The sequence below is a fragment of the Megascapheus bottae genome, chromosome 16 (genome assembly GCF_031878675.1).
Source record: "Megascapheus bottae isolate mThoBot1 chromosome 16, mThoBot2.hap1, whole genome shotgun sequence".
NCBI lineage: Eukaryota > Metazoa > Chordata > Mammalia > Rodentia > Geomyidae > Megascapheus > Megascapheus bottae.
In genome coordinates, this window is record NC_143524.1 from 52,761,786 (window position 1) to 52,776,841 (window position 15,056).

At 39.8% G+C, this 15,056-nt stretch overlaps 1 protein-coding gene across 15 annotated transcripts in view; it reads right to left on the reverse strand.

The window, feature by feature from the left end:
* The window catches only part of Dlg2 (discs large MAGUK scaffold protein 2), a 1,918,473-nt gene that overhangs the window by 992,699 nt on the left and 910,718 nt on the right, over window positions 1-15,056 (reverse strand). For all 15 annotated transcript variants that reach the window (XM_090348516.1, XM_090348525.1, XM_090348524.1 and 12 more), the window contains one exon: window positions 7,195-7,356. In XM_090348516.1, coding sequence (XP_090204642.1) covers window positions 7,195-7,356 — 162 coding nt within the window. The remainder of the gene's footprint in view (window positions 1-7,194; window positions 7,357-15,056) is intronic.

Genomic DNA, 15,056 nt, shown 5'->3' on the forward strand with positions numbered 1-15,056 from the left:
CCCTCCCATCCTCCCCCCGCTTATCTTGATTTCTCCACTTCCCTATTCAACTTCAAATAACCAATTAAGCACATATAAAATATAGCAGATAATAAGGTGAAATATTGTAACAATATGAGATAACCAAGGGATGTCAAAAGAGATGAGAGATAACATAGTACATTAAGAACAATAGTCACTCATTATATGGCTTTTGTTTCCTTCTCCTGGAGGTCCTTACATTTAGTGTCATACTATTTGGCCTAATGTCTCTAGATTTTGTTCTATTGTAAATCTCTGCTAGGAGAGCCCAAGATTTCTACTGATTATGATAAATGAGGGAGACTATTGGGTCTATGTTCCTTTGAGTCTGGCTTACTTCACTTAATATGATTTTTTTCTAAGTCTTTCCATTTCCTAACAAATGGGGCGATGTCATTCTTTCTGACAGCAGCATAGAATTCCATTGTGTATAAATACCACATCTTATTGATCCACTCATCAACTGAGGGACATCTGGGTTGGTTCCATATCTTTGCTATGGTAAATTCACTCTTTATTTCTAATTCTGTTGTCATTCTTCATAAAGAGCCATCCCTACTTAAGACCCTTTATAATCTGTTTAATCCCATCCTCCAAGCCTACAACAGGTTAGACACTTACCCCACACCCTTAACAATTTTTTATTTCTTTGTCTTAGTCAACTACTTATACATCCCAGAGCTCTACTCTCTCCTATAGTCTCACAACTGCAGGAGACTCCTCCATTACCTCTTATTGCCTTCAAGTAAAACAACCTCAAGATATTCCTTTAGAAATTTTCTGATCACACTCAACCCCAATACAACTAGATTCAGGAAAAAACGATTAAACAAATTTTCCTGTGATAATACAATTGGTCTTTGCTACTTTCTTTATTGTATAGACAACATGTGTATCATAAGTATCTAACTCCAAACTTGGGAATGTAATTACAGTATGAGAGCAATGTGAAGATGGATTCCTTTTTCTGTATCATAAAAGAAAGTCATAGAGGCTCAGTGATACAGTAGACCAAAAAGATTTTATCAAATGAATAAATCTGTCAACCAATTCCCGTGGGAGATTTTAATATTAGAATTAACTCAGTCTCAGAAGTGCTAGATGCCTTTCCCAAGATTACCCACAGATAAATTACCAAGTCAGGATTTGTACCTGCCTTGGGTTGGCTCTAGAATGCATGGCATTATACAATAATCCCACTACACGATGCTTGGAAGTAATAAAATCTTGAACTGTACACAGAAAGAGAAACAAGAAGGCATGGAAATACACAGATCAATAGGACTGTGGAGAAAAATATTCTAGTCAAGGTTTCCAGTTTAGAGCATTGGAATAATAAGAATACCTGCTATACCTCATAACAACCATCAACAGAAATATAGAAACATCTCATATTTGTGAATTCATATTCTTTCTGTGTATACTTGGTTGTTTCAGTATGATAGATTTCCTTGCTGATATTATAATTTGAGTAAGCTCACATTGTTACTAGGTAGAGTGTTTGAAGTTGCTTCTCATTCAAGGGCTGGATCATACTTTTCTACTGTGTGCCTAACATAGTTTCCCCCAAAGAATATCTCCCCAACTAAAACAAAATTTTATTCCAAAGAAAGGATTCCATGATCAAATGTACTTGCAAAATAGTTTGCACTAACCATATCCCTGCATTAGAGATTAAGTTGTATGTTATCATATCAAAGGCTCTAACAGATCCCACAATGAGTTATTTTAAATATTACAAAAATCACCAAATATATACTCTGAGAAATACTAGTCTCAGCATCATTGCAAATACCAAGAAAAAGGTAAAAATGGAAAACAAATCTCAACTAAAAATAAGATGTGGTTCAATTCCTTGGAGCTTCCACATTGACTCAGAGAAAGAAAAATGGCTAATGGAGAGTTAAGCATATCACATGGCTCAGCAAAGCCCATTTTGATCAATAGAATAAAGTATATTTCAAAATGCTAATCATGCAAGTAAATGCATGTGCTATAGAATGCTGTGATTCATATGGAGTTGGGAAAGGCTTTGTGGAGGAAGAGAGTTTATGGTTCTGCTAGCTAATAGATACTTTCCAGTGTGGGGGGGGGGAAGAAAGAGGGGAGGGAGAAGGAGGGAGAAACATGGCAATACTTTTATCCCTACTTCTCTCAACAAAGGCATAGATATCTACCTCATCCTTTCTTTCACATTCCAAAACTCTTTTCAGAACTGTTTATTCTAATTTTAGTTAAAATTAGGAAACAGGTAATCAGATTTATCTGGTTAGAGAAATTTACACCAATTTATAAAATGTCACTTTAATTTTACTCGACAGTGATGGTTTTAAGGTAAGATATTTAAAACATCTCTACCCTAGGAAATACTGCTAGTTTTAATAATCAGGTACCATAAATTTTTGCACACATCAAAATTTCAGATATGTTTATCTGTGTTAAATTATGAAGCTTAGAATGGATGAAATTCTCTATCAATCATTATGAAGTAAAGGAGAGGAAGATAACTGTTCTTTCTCTTTCTACATGTTTTCGTCTACCTCACCATCTCCCTTTCTCCTTTTATTCTCTTTCATTCCTTTTCTTTATAAAATTTCCCTGAACACAGTACTCCGTTGGGTATCTGTGGTCTTACAGGGTTTAAGACAGCAATTTGTAAGCAGGGCACTGGTGGCTCACACCTGTAATCCTAGATACTTAGGAAATTGAGATCTAAGGATTGTAGTTTGAAGCTAGCCCAGGCAGGAATGTCTGTGAGACTCTGATCTCTAATGAATGATCACCAAAGTGGAAGTGGAGCTGTGGATCAAGTGGTAGAGCTTTTGTCTTAAGAAGCCAAGGGGCAGTGCGCAGGCCTTCAGTTTAAGCTCCAGTACCAACATACACTGACACACAGACACACAGACACACAGACACACAGACACACACATACACACAGACACACACACACACACACACACACACACACACACACACACACACACACACTTGGAATTCCTGGCACATCATGAATGATGAGTATACAATTTAACTTCACAACTTCAATTCCTCAAGAGAGTAACACGAATATTTAAATTCATGCCTGTCCATAATCTAACACACATAGTAGGCACTGATCCTTACTAGACAGACCAAAACTGCAAACAAAAATTCTCATGCTTTACTACAGACCAATATTTTTTAGAAGATAATAGTCAGCACCTGAAGAGAAAGCATCCCCATCTTGTGGCAAGGAAAACAAAATGCCTTGAATTCACTACTAAATTGCATTTCTCCTTCCAAACTCATACTTCACACTAGCTGGGGCCTGCTAATGAAAACAGGCTAAGTCAGCCCATTTATCACATAGGCAGTTGGTGGGCACCAAAGACAGATGAGTCTGAGAATGGAGGCTTCAAATAATACAGGAAGATGGAAGAAAGGATATCAAACCTGCAATAATGAGATTGCTCAGCTAACTATCAGCGTTTTCTCAGTTCCACAGGTAAGCTGCTACCCACCAATCTTACACTGTATTTAAGCATGCCATTTGTAAATTCCCAATTATCACCTGAGAGCCACATAGTAGGATTCTGGGGACATTATCTGTTTATCTGTTTTCCGTCTCATTCTTCTCCCTTTTAATACTTGACTTAACTCTAGACAGATCAAAGGAAGCAAGAGGGTTGAAAAATGACATTCTTAATTGAGAGTTTGAATTTACTTTGCATTTACCTGATTCTAATAATAAAATACTAGCATCTAATCAAGGCCAGCTATACAAACACTTGAACTGTAATAATACAATAACCCTTAACTTGATTAAGAAATGTGTCTCATTGCTATTAAAATATGTACCTTTGAATTCGGTGCTGCATTGCTGGCAGGAGCTAGCTTATATTAGCTATTAAAACTTCTTGTGCCTCAGTTTCCAAGTTGTTCTGGTCGCTTGAAGTCAACAGCCTGAATTTAGCCATAAGGGATGTATTTATATTAGAAAATGGGCAAATCTTATAAAAACAGAGCCTCTTCCCCTCCTGGGAAAAATTTATCTCTATCCTGATTGCTGATAGAAAGGTACACAGAGTCACTTCACTAAGAAGATCTAAAATCACATCTTATTTGGTAAAAATAATACCTCTAAGAGGGTCATGAGGAGAAAGCACTGGTCTCAAAATAGCTACCTCCTGGCCCTGGTGCAGGATCCCCAAATGAACTTCCATTTCTTCTTCCCTTAGAATACCTGGGGCCACAGTGGGAATGGTGGCTCCAGAGAGGGCTAGAAATCTATTTCCACCTTAGTGAAACATTAGGGGATCTCATTCATACATGTCTACTTTTCAAAACAGTATCTTAAATAAGAACAATACCACTACAATAATGCTGGCAATCACATCTTCAAAAAAGAAAAACAGTGTAACCAGTCACTGGTGGCTCATGCCTGTAATCCTAGCTACTCACAGGCTGAGATCTGAGGATCACAGTCAAAGACAGCCTGAGCAGGAGAAAGTCTGTGGGATTCTTTTCCAATTAATCACAGAAAAGGCCGGAAGTGGTGCTGTGGCTCAAGTGGTAGAGTGCTAGCCTTGAGCAAAAAGAGCCAAAGGAAAGTGTTCAGGCCAAGAGGTCAAGCCCCAGAATTGGCAAAAAGAAAGAAATAAAAAAAATATAACAGAAGAGATATGTTAAAAGAGAAATAAGGGGGCCAGGAGTTTGACCTAGTGATAGAGTGCTTGCCTTGCATGCACAAAACCCGGGTTCAATTCCTCAGTACCACCTACACAGAAAAACTGGAAGTGGTGCTATGGCTCAAGTGGCAGACTGATAGCTTTGGGAAAGAAAAAAGCTCAAGGACAATGCTCAGGCCCTGAGTTCAAGCCTCAGGACTGGCAAAAAAAGCGGGGGATAAGTATAACAGAAAACTTAAGCTAAGGAAAACCACTGAAGTTGAAGATAAGCAACTCTGAGGTTCATGGAAGGCATAGAATAAAAGGAAGTAAGAAAAACCACATATATATGATCTTCAGAAAATGCAAACCCCCAACTCTCTAATTAATAAACATTTTTTTCAAATGAAGCTTTGAATAGCCTAAAATATGAAGATATAATATCCCAATTTTGTATTTAGATCATTGTATGCATATGCTGAATATTTAATATACACAATAAAAAATCCTTAATGCTGTCCTCCTCCTTCTCCTCTTCCTCCCCCTCTCCCTCCTCCTCCTTCTCATCATCAGTTTGATTGTAAGCAATCTTAGATCTCTATTGATTATCCTGTGCAGCATAAAGCCTCTTTGGGAGCTGAAATGGAGAGAAAGAAAAGAAGGGAGGTTCCCTAGGGGTTACTGAGAGGGAGAAGGAGCCTTTCCACCAGTTAGAATAAAATTGAAATATAAGTGCTCATTACAAGCAGTCCCAAATCCCAGCTCTACCCCTGGTCAATTTAGCATAGTGAGCACAGAGAAGGAATCAGTGTTTGCAATAGATCCCTGCAGGAGGAAAATTGTCATCTAATATGAACAAAATCATTGTTTTATAGTCAATTTTGTTCCCTTATCACCCAGTCCTCATTGGACCTGGATGATTTTCTGAAGACAAGAAGTATTCTATCCCCAAGTGGGTTAACCTTGTAACTAAGGATGGTTTTATGATCATATCAAAAGTACAGTTTTGTCAGATAGGCTAGTGAGCATCTACATCACAGCTCTGTCATTTTTTCTTGAAGCAGAAAGGTATATTCTATATGTTTCAACTCTGTCTTTTCTCCTCCACATTGAAGATATTTATTTCTATCAACAACAAATCATTTTCGCAGAACCTCTAGAAAAATGCACAAGGAGTCCCAGAAGTAAAAAATATACATATTGGGCCGGGAGTTTGGCCTAATGGTTAAAGTGCTTGCCTAGCATGCATGAAGACCCGGGTTCGATTCCTCAGTACCACATACATAGAAAAAAGCCAGAAGTGGTGCTGAGGCTCAAGTGGTAGAGCTCTAGCATTGAGAAAGTCCAAGGACAGTGCTCAGGCCCTGAGCTCAAGCCCAGGACTGGAAAAAAATATACATATACATATTTTAGAAATCATGTCTTATTTACTAGGATGTAAAATTTGTCAACATTTTAATTTATTGATAGTGAGTACAAACAACTGATAGTAATGTTAACTGATAGATTCTTAGAATTTCAGAGTATTTAAAATGTACCAAAATTAGCAGAAACCAGCTAACAACAATAGAGCATGGGACTCCAAAACTGTACCAAAACTTAGACCTATATTAAACACAATTTAAATTTTCTTCTTTTATTGGCCGCCATGCAATGATCTCAGAAAGGCTTAGAGAAAGTTTGGTATGTGTAGGTATTTTACTGTGGCACAGTTACATGGAAATGTTGAGGAAATAAGTGTTCTAGATAATGAAAGAAAATTTTCTTTACCAACAGTAACGACATTAAATGTCAGGACTTTCTTTTGTCATTTCAATTCTCTTAAATTACAGCCTTATCTCTATTTCTCCTTATCTTTTTAATAATTTAATTAGTACATACAAGTTTTAATCTGGAGCACAAATCCAACAGCACAAGCCAAGTCAAGAGAAAGGCAACCAGAGGACACAGAAAAATTTTATTCTCATTTAATTTTCCCTTCTTGTCAAAAATATGTAGGAAGTATAAGGAAACATGTGAATTGCCCAATAGAAGAAATCTGGAAGCAATTTCCCCTCAGATAAAATTGGTATTAAGGAGTCAACACACACCCTTTCCTATTAAGTTTAGATAGCAAGACAACCACTAAGTATGAGCATGAGAAATTTGTTCCCTTTGCTTCTTCTGGGACCAGGAACATAGAAGGATTGACAGCATTTGAACCACACAGTGGTGTACTCGAGCTTTGGGTTTTTGGTTTTTTTTTTTCAGTAAGTAAATGACTAGCTTTCCTCTCAAATTTTCAGTTTTGGCTCTTCCCTTCGCCATTCCCAACAACAAAAAGGAGTTTCCAGACATTCAGACAACTGCAATAAAAATATGTCCCAGAAATACTAGGTTGGCTTCCAAGTCACAGAGAGATCCTTTGGCAAGCAGTGGCCTGCCTCTCTTACATTTTTAAAGAACCACATCCGTGGAGACAAACAACCAGCAAAGTACACCAGCAGCCATCACCAAGCCATGAAGTTTGAAGAGCAAGCTCACTGACCTTCAAAGGAGAAATGTGTGACTGCAAGACGTATCCGTGGACATTTTCTATTTGAGACAGGTTCTTTTCCGATACGTGCACGAGTTCTGGCCCTCTTACTTCATGAGTTAGCCGAGGTAAGGAATGATCATGGGCAGCATCCTCATCTTGATAGCGATACTTCTAGGAGAGAAGAAGACAGAGGAAAAGGGTTCAAGTCTGAACTTTACATTCTCACCTCCTTACCAGGTTACATGGTGTGTCTATTGGTTAACTTCAACTAACTTCGCCATAGACAGTTGGTGATCACCATAAGCCAGGGTAAGTAGATACAAAACTTGATCAATATTAACCACTGCTGCTGAGCTCGTTTGGCCTGACGATATACTCTTATTTTTATGAGCTACAGGAATAGGATAATAAATGAGACAAAGGCAGTTTACTTAAGTCTAGAGCTCATGTCGGTAATCCTAGTGACTCAAGAACCTGAGATCTGAGTGTCACAGTTTAAATACAGCTTGAATAAGAAAGTCTGTGACTCTTATTTCTAACTAACCAGCAAAAAATGCTGAAGTAAAGATGTGTCTCAAGTGGCAGAGCATCAGCCTTAAGCTAGAAAGACAAAGCAAGCAGTCAAGGCCCTGATTTCAAGGACCAGTACTAGATGAAAGAGAGAGGAAATAAAAAGAAAAAAAAACTGCTTAAGTCATAGTGGAGGTTAACCATAATTGTCTAGCATATGTTAAACAAAACTTAAGTTTTCCCCCAAAGTGAGCAAAATAATAGCCATAACGTGAAAGGGAAGACAATTTGCACGTCTTTTATTTCATATGACGAATGTTGATTTTGGCTCACTGCATGGCAGGACAAAAGATCCCCATTTTTAAGAATGCAACTACCTTTTATAGAACTTCAAAAATCACACCAAATCATCTGGCTCTATTCAGACAATCCCTGTTGAGACAGAGACATTTGTGTTTTTCTTATCTCTTCTTGTTCTCTGCTCTTAACCACCTTAAGAGGAAAAGCAGCAACATGACTACAAAGACTGGAGAAAGCCCTGGCAAAGGCTGTGATCTGAGCCTTTTAGGCAGGTCTTGGGGGAAGGAGGAATGGGAAAAGATCAAAGGGTCAGTCTCCATCTTCAGCCTTCAGCTGGGCCTCCAAGGCTTGGCATCTGTCTCTGGGCCTTTCTCTTTTCTTTTGGAGCCATCCCTTTAGAGTCCCTATTATTGAAAGCATGCCAGATGCATGCTAGCTAATAAGAGGCTAGCTTGCTTTAGTTACCAACATATCATCACAGCACCATCTCAGCTTTAATTGTCACGTCTAATATTTTTTTAGAGCCCTGTTAGTCAACCCCAACAGGTCATCAGATGCATGTCTTTACACAGAGCTATGCACTCCTCTTTGGGATGAAAAATGGACTTTAGTGGACGTCAGCTTTCAGTGACAGTAACAAGACTACCCAGGATTTGTAATTTAATTTGGTGTTCACTCTTAGAAGTGGATTATTTGTCAGTACTTATATTTCTCATGGAGTCTTTATGTAATGTCTAATGGAATGTTAATCTCACAAGCAAAACATATTTATCAATGTCACCATTGCAGTGCATAAAGGACTCCTATATTGTACTTCCATTACTACCAGTCTAGCTGTGATATTCCTTTGTAATGGTGGCAAAAATGACTGTCAGAGCAGTTAAAGTATGTGTCCAAGCTCTTACTATAAGATGCCAGATCTGGGACTGTGTAGATTTTCCGAATCCGCATCCTCTTTCCATCATCAGCCCCTTTCGGTCTCCAGAAGAAGATGAAACCCAAGTCTGATCATTGACTTGACAGTAACATCACTGAGAATGCAAATAAATTTAGGCCAGAGAACTTCTGGAAACTTTACATACACTTCCAGAATTCACTCTGCCTCAGAAATAGGGATCAACACTTTGCATTTATTCGTGATCATTTATGTGTTCATTAGGAGTGAAATAATGCAGATGCCCTGGTATGTGGTTAGAACCCATCTATACCCTCATGACACTCCATTATTAGTGACTTTCACAGAAACTATACTCTCTATGTAGTTATCTGAACAAGACAAGTAGAAGACCATTAGATACTACTTTCTCTTTCACCCCCTATCATCTGCCAATTTCATAAGTCACATAGTCTTCCTGGATTCTTTGCTAAATGATTCTTAAGTGTAGTTCCCCTTGGCTTCTCAGATCCCACCAGCATCTCCATTTCCCTGTCCACATTAGGGAGCCCATCAGTTTTCAGCTGGTCACAGCTTGACTAACCCAACTGCCTCTCAGACTTCTTTTCCTATGCCTGCCCTGCAATGTACCATGGGACTGGTGCACTGATAAATTTCTTCACACATGCTGTGCTTCCCACTGCATCAAGGACCATACTAAATGTATATATCATCATCATGAGAGAAAGAGTTGCTATTATCCTGTCTAGATTGAGGTAGATACCAACCTGACACATGGCTAGTCAGCTTTCAAATACTTATTGGTATGACAAAAGGTCGACCATTTAAATGATATTTTAGGATGGATTTGACTCCAACGTTTTTGGCTCCAGAAAAGAGCACTTTGAGGAAATCATCAAAAATCAATGTAAAAGAAACAATCTGCCAATGTTACATCCTGAGAAACTGAGTCACCGCTCATTTTGAGGGGGGAGTTCATCAAGCAAGTGCAAATGTCATTCTGTTCTGCATGGAAAGGGACAATACTCAGAGAACAGTCCCTGCTTTGAAGCCTGTACCTTCTCCTTTTCTCCTCAGACTAGTCCACCAGAGGGGACTTGGAAGTATTGTTAACAGATACTTGTTCTTCCAGCTGTAAAGCCAGGAGATGCAGGGAAAGTATGTAAGGTAGGAAACTCTCTCTGTAGTTCCATGTCTTAGTTCATTTTGTGTCTAACTATAGGAATCCCTTCCTCTTCCTTAGATGTAACCACCCTCTCCTTCCTAGACACCACAGACAAGCCCTTTCAGGTTTCCAATAATCAGACATAAAAGATAGCCCTCTCATATGTTCCTATGTGTCCTGTAAGACAACTTTACAGTGTTCTGGCCTGTCCTCTTACCCATGGCTGCCACATTTCTGAATCTCCAGTACCTACATCCTACATGACAGGGGACCAAGCAGTGTGAATTATTTTGTAGAGTGTGTGTGTGTGTGTGTGCGTGTGTGTGTGTGTGTGTGTGTGTGTCCTGGAGCTTGCACTCAGGGCCTGAACTTTTTTCTCTTTTTTCCCCAGTCCTGGCTTGAACTCAGGGCATGAGCACTGTTCTTGGGCTTTCTCAAGGCTAGAACTCTACCACTTGAGCCACAGAATCACTTCCAGTTTTTTCTATGTATGTGGCACCGAGGAATCGAACCCAGGTCTTCGTGCATGCTAGGCAAGCACTCTACTACTAGGCCAAATTCGCAGCCCTTCCCCCTACTTTTTATTTCTCTTAAGGCTAGCACTCTATTGCTTGCACCACAGCCCCCTCCCACCTATTTTATGCCCAGTTCTTAATTGGAGATTAGAGTTCCACAGATTTTCCTGGCTGGGAAAGTGACTTTGAACCACAGTCTTTAAATCTCAGGTTCCTGAATAGCTAGGATTACAGGCACGAGCCACTGGTTCCCAGCTCAATATAAATGTAATACAATCCTAAAATGAGCAGAGCAAAAATATGGTCCACCTTATTGAAAAGCCCTACCTGGCAGAGCCAGCACACCATCATACGCATGCTCTTTTACTACTGAAAGCCCACACAGATATGCCTGCTTGGTACATTTTGCCAATGCCTGTGTGAGTCAGAACCATGCGAAGGAGTCACCTGAATTCAAAAACAGGGGCCCGTGCAGGCCTGATCCATCCCTGTGGGTCCTCCATTGGGTTAGAAGATGATGCTGAGCTGATCCAGTGAATTATAATTGATCCAAATATTGAAAATCTTTCAGGTTCCCATCACTAAAATCTGAGCTTATTTTTCAGCTGCTGCATGGATAGCTCTCTGCTGCCCCCTTGTAGCACACATTGAAACTGCACTAATGAGAAAGAAGGGGTGGGGAGAGAGAGGAGAGGTAGACAGAGGCGTCCAGAGCCACAGGAATGAATGGAAAGCGAACGAATGCTAATGTGGTTTGCACACATGAATAGTCAATAATATTCTAATGTCTAACAATTAGGGGATTCTAGCTATGAATATTTGTTTTAGAATGTCAAAGAAGCCAGCCTACTTATGACATGTAGCAAAACTATGATGCACCAACAAAAGTTATGAATAATCCCAGCGCCTTACACAATTCCTGACATTTAAGAAATACTGAAAACTTATTCATTCTGCCGCATCTGTTAACTCCCATTGACAAAAAGCTTTCTCTGTGCCAAGTCTACCTCTCCTTCTTTAGTGTGAGTCCCTCTTGGTGTGAGATGCATAATTGTGTGTACAATGGGCCAGGTTGACTAAACGTTGCTACTAGACAAAACTCTTCTTGTACTTGAGACTGGGTGCCAGTGGCTCCTTCTTATCATCCTAGTTAGTGAGGATAAACAGATTTGGAGGATCACAGTTTGAGGGTAGGCTGGAGTGCTCCCTAATCCCACCCCCCCCCAAAAGAAAAATCCATAAGTTCCATTGCCAAAATCAAAAAGCCAGGTTGGTGGAGTCACTGAAGTGCTGGAGCCCTAGCTAAGCATTCAAATCCAGCAAGAACATGTGGTACTGAGTTCAAATTCTGACACTGAGGGCATAAATTGTGCTTTGGCAAAAAGGAAGACGTTTTGGGAGACGTTATGGAGTCAGTAAAAAAAATGAAATTATCACCAAGTTTGAAAGGAAAAGTAATATTCTCATGAAATATGTGAATGCAGCTCCAAATATGGAGAAAATTGAGATGTTAATGAAAACAGCCTCAAGAAAGGAACTACATGAAATTAGGGATTCTTGCTTCCTCTCCAAACTGTACAAGTTTAGGTTCCATAATTGCTCTGATCAAGTCCTTGCCAGACACAGATCTTCTTATATCTTATATTGAGGAACACACACACACACATAGACACACACACACACACACAGGAAGTACAGAAAGGATTGAACTCAGGGCCTTACACTTGCAAGGCAAGCACTCTATCATTTTAGTTCTGCTGTCAGCACTGGAAAACTATATTTTGTTTGGACACTTTGATGTTTATCTTTAGCATTGTCACTTAGAATTTTGGCAATATGCAACCAACTGGCTATTTTCTAGTAAATTCTCACAGGCTCTGGCCTACAAGCGGCTACCAGGGACATCGGTTTCCCTTCATGCACCTGTTGCATTTTCTCCAATTTCCTACTACCCTTTTAGGAAGGAAAACTTGGCCTATAAAAAGAGGAAAACACCCAAGCACCAGTAGCTCAAGTATGTAATCCTAGTTACTCAAGAGGCTGGGACCTGAAGATTGTGGTTCAAAGCCATCCCAAGCCTGAAAATCTGTGAAACAGACAGATAAGGTAGAGTGCTAACCTTGAGCCAAAAGTCTCAAAGACAGCCTTCAGACCCTGAGTTCAAGCCCCAGGACTGGCACAAATAAAACAAAATAAATAATTCACTAACTGCACACAGATATCTAATAATATCACCTTAAAAAATGACCTACAATCAGCCAAGCAATTGGCCAACACAACACTTGAAGAAGGGAATTTCACCTGTGTTTGGAGCAGGAGATAAAGTACTAAGACTGAAGAAACAGATGATCAATCCCTCTGGGTGCTTCATTCGCATTCTTATTCAAACAGAATTCATAAATGCAAGGAAATACTTTCCTGCTTTTTTTGCCACAAAGAACAGGACAAGCCAGGATGTTAATTAAATTACAAATCAGCCCTCTGCTTGCAGCTGACAGAGCTTTGTGTGCTTCCAAGCAATGCCAGATATTTTAAACCCTCTGTAATTACCTACAGTAGAGAAGCTGCCAGGAAGGATGCTTTCATGAATATTTAATGACTCAAGATTCTTTTCAAAAAAGTGATGATTTAAATAATTGTGAGAGAACCTATTCTATCTCAGTGCTGCCCTTCTTCTGGTCTCAGAAGCTTCTGGAAAGTGGAGTCTTGGTGGGCAGGGACAATTCTTCCCTACAACTCTGAGCTGTATCTATGGGAGGTCAATCTTGTCCAAGAGAGCTAAAGGGAGAATCAAACACACCTTGGGCTCTCTGAGCAAGTCAGAATGGAATGGCAGTCCAGGGGGCTGGAGAAATAGTGGGGATAGCATTGTAAAATGATTTTGTACAAGATGGCAAACATTCATATCCCTTTTGACACTTTTTCAAAGCATTTTGTAAGTCTCAATCTGCTCAGGAGTTGGATCAGGAAGGTATTTTGATTATATTTTCCACAAGCAGAGTCTTCAGAGCACTAAATATATTGCAAAACCATGTCTCAAACCAAAAATGCTTTCTAACTCCAGGATGCAATCCAACAGAACAAAAAAAATATGCACCAATTGCTGCTTTTTCTTTGGAAATGCAAATTTGATTTTCCTATGCCATTTGCTATTGGGAAGGTACTTATATCGCTGTGGGTGGAGTATTTTTGTGCCTCCATCAACTAGTAGAAAACAATATCTAACTCACACACACACACAAAAAGAATTGAATGGGACACTATATACAGTAGGTCCTTGTGGAGTACATCACATCAGGGAAATGGAAACCTATGCTGTAGAAAAGGCTGAGATGGTGCCTGCTGCCTGGTCGGAAGGCGTGGCTGTGGTTTGTGATGTAAAGTAAGACCACCTCTGGGATAGGCCCCAACACTTTTGCCCTCTCGGACAGCACATGATTCCCCTTCTTTACCTATAGTGAGAATAAACAAGTAGGCCTCCCCTGCCCTGCCCACCTTTGTGCTGATAGGCTCCTGCACCCTATATTAGCTGAATGTACTTCCGCAGTAAACAAGCTCCTGCCTTGACAGGTCTCCCTGACGTGTCTGATTATCCTCCGGTGAGGGAGGGCCTTGGTGCGGGAAGTCAGTCGGTCCTCTCCTTTCTTGGTTCGTCCTGGTGGGGCGTGTTGTATCCCTCCTGCAGGTCGGGCAGGACCAAGCACTAGAAACCCCGACAGGTCCTGATAATTTCGAATGATCTGTCAATACTGGGATTTGAACTCAGGGCCTTATTTTTGGTTGACATGCTTGCTCACAGTTTGTGCTCTGTCACCTGAGACATGCCTCCAACACAGCTCTTTGCTGATTGTTTTAGAGCTGGAGTCTCGGGGACCTTTTAACCCATTCAGGCCTTGAATTGCAATTCTCTGGATCTCATTTTTCTGAATTGCTAGGGTTACTTGGTCCATATCTCAAGATGTGCACTTCAGCCATTTTGTTTGTTTTAATAAAAGAGCAGTTTCCAAGAGTGAATTTATCAGATAGCTACTTCTGTCAGTAGAAAGAAGGAAAATATGAACAGTTATTTAGCATCTCCAAATATCTCTACCATTTGTCCACTCCTGAGCTCACTGAACTAAAATAACTCTCCCAAACCTCAGTTTCAGAGTAGTGGCTGAGCATGCAAGTTCTAGAAAGAGAGCCTGGCTCAACCCCAGGATACAGGTCTGTGGCTTCTTCTTAACTTCCTGGATGGAAAAGTAACACAATCTTACATCATAATATCTTTGAGGTCAGCTGAGATTATGTATGAAAATTGTCTTAACAGAGTGTGACCTAATAAGTAGTTTAAGTTAAACCTGATTACTAGAATATTGTATGTGATTTGTGGTTTATTGTTTCTTTTATTTAATTTCTTTTATACTACCGCCAAGCCTCCACCTCAGAGCCTTACTCTTTTGCTCATAGCTGGCCTGGCACTCTATCATCTGAGTCATGCCTCCAG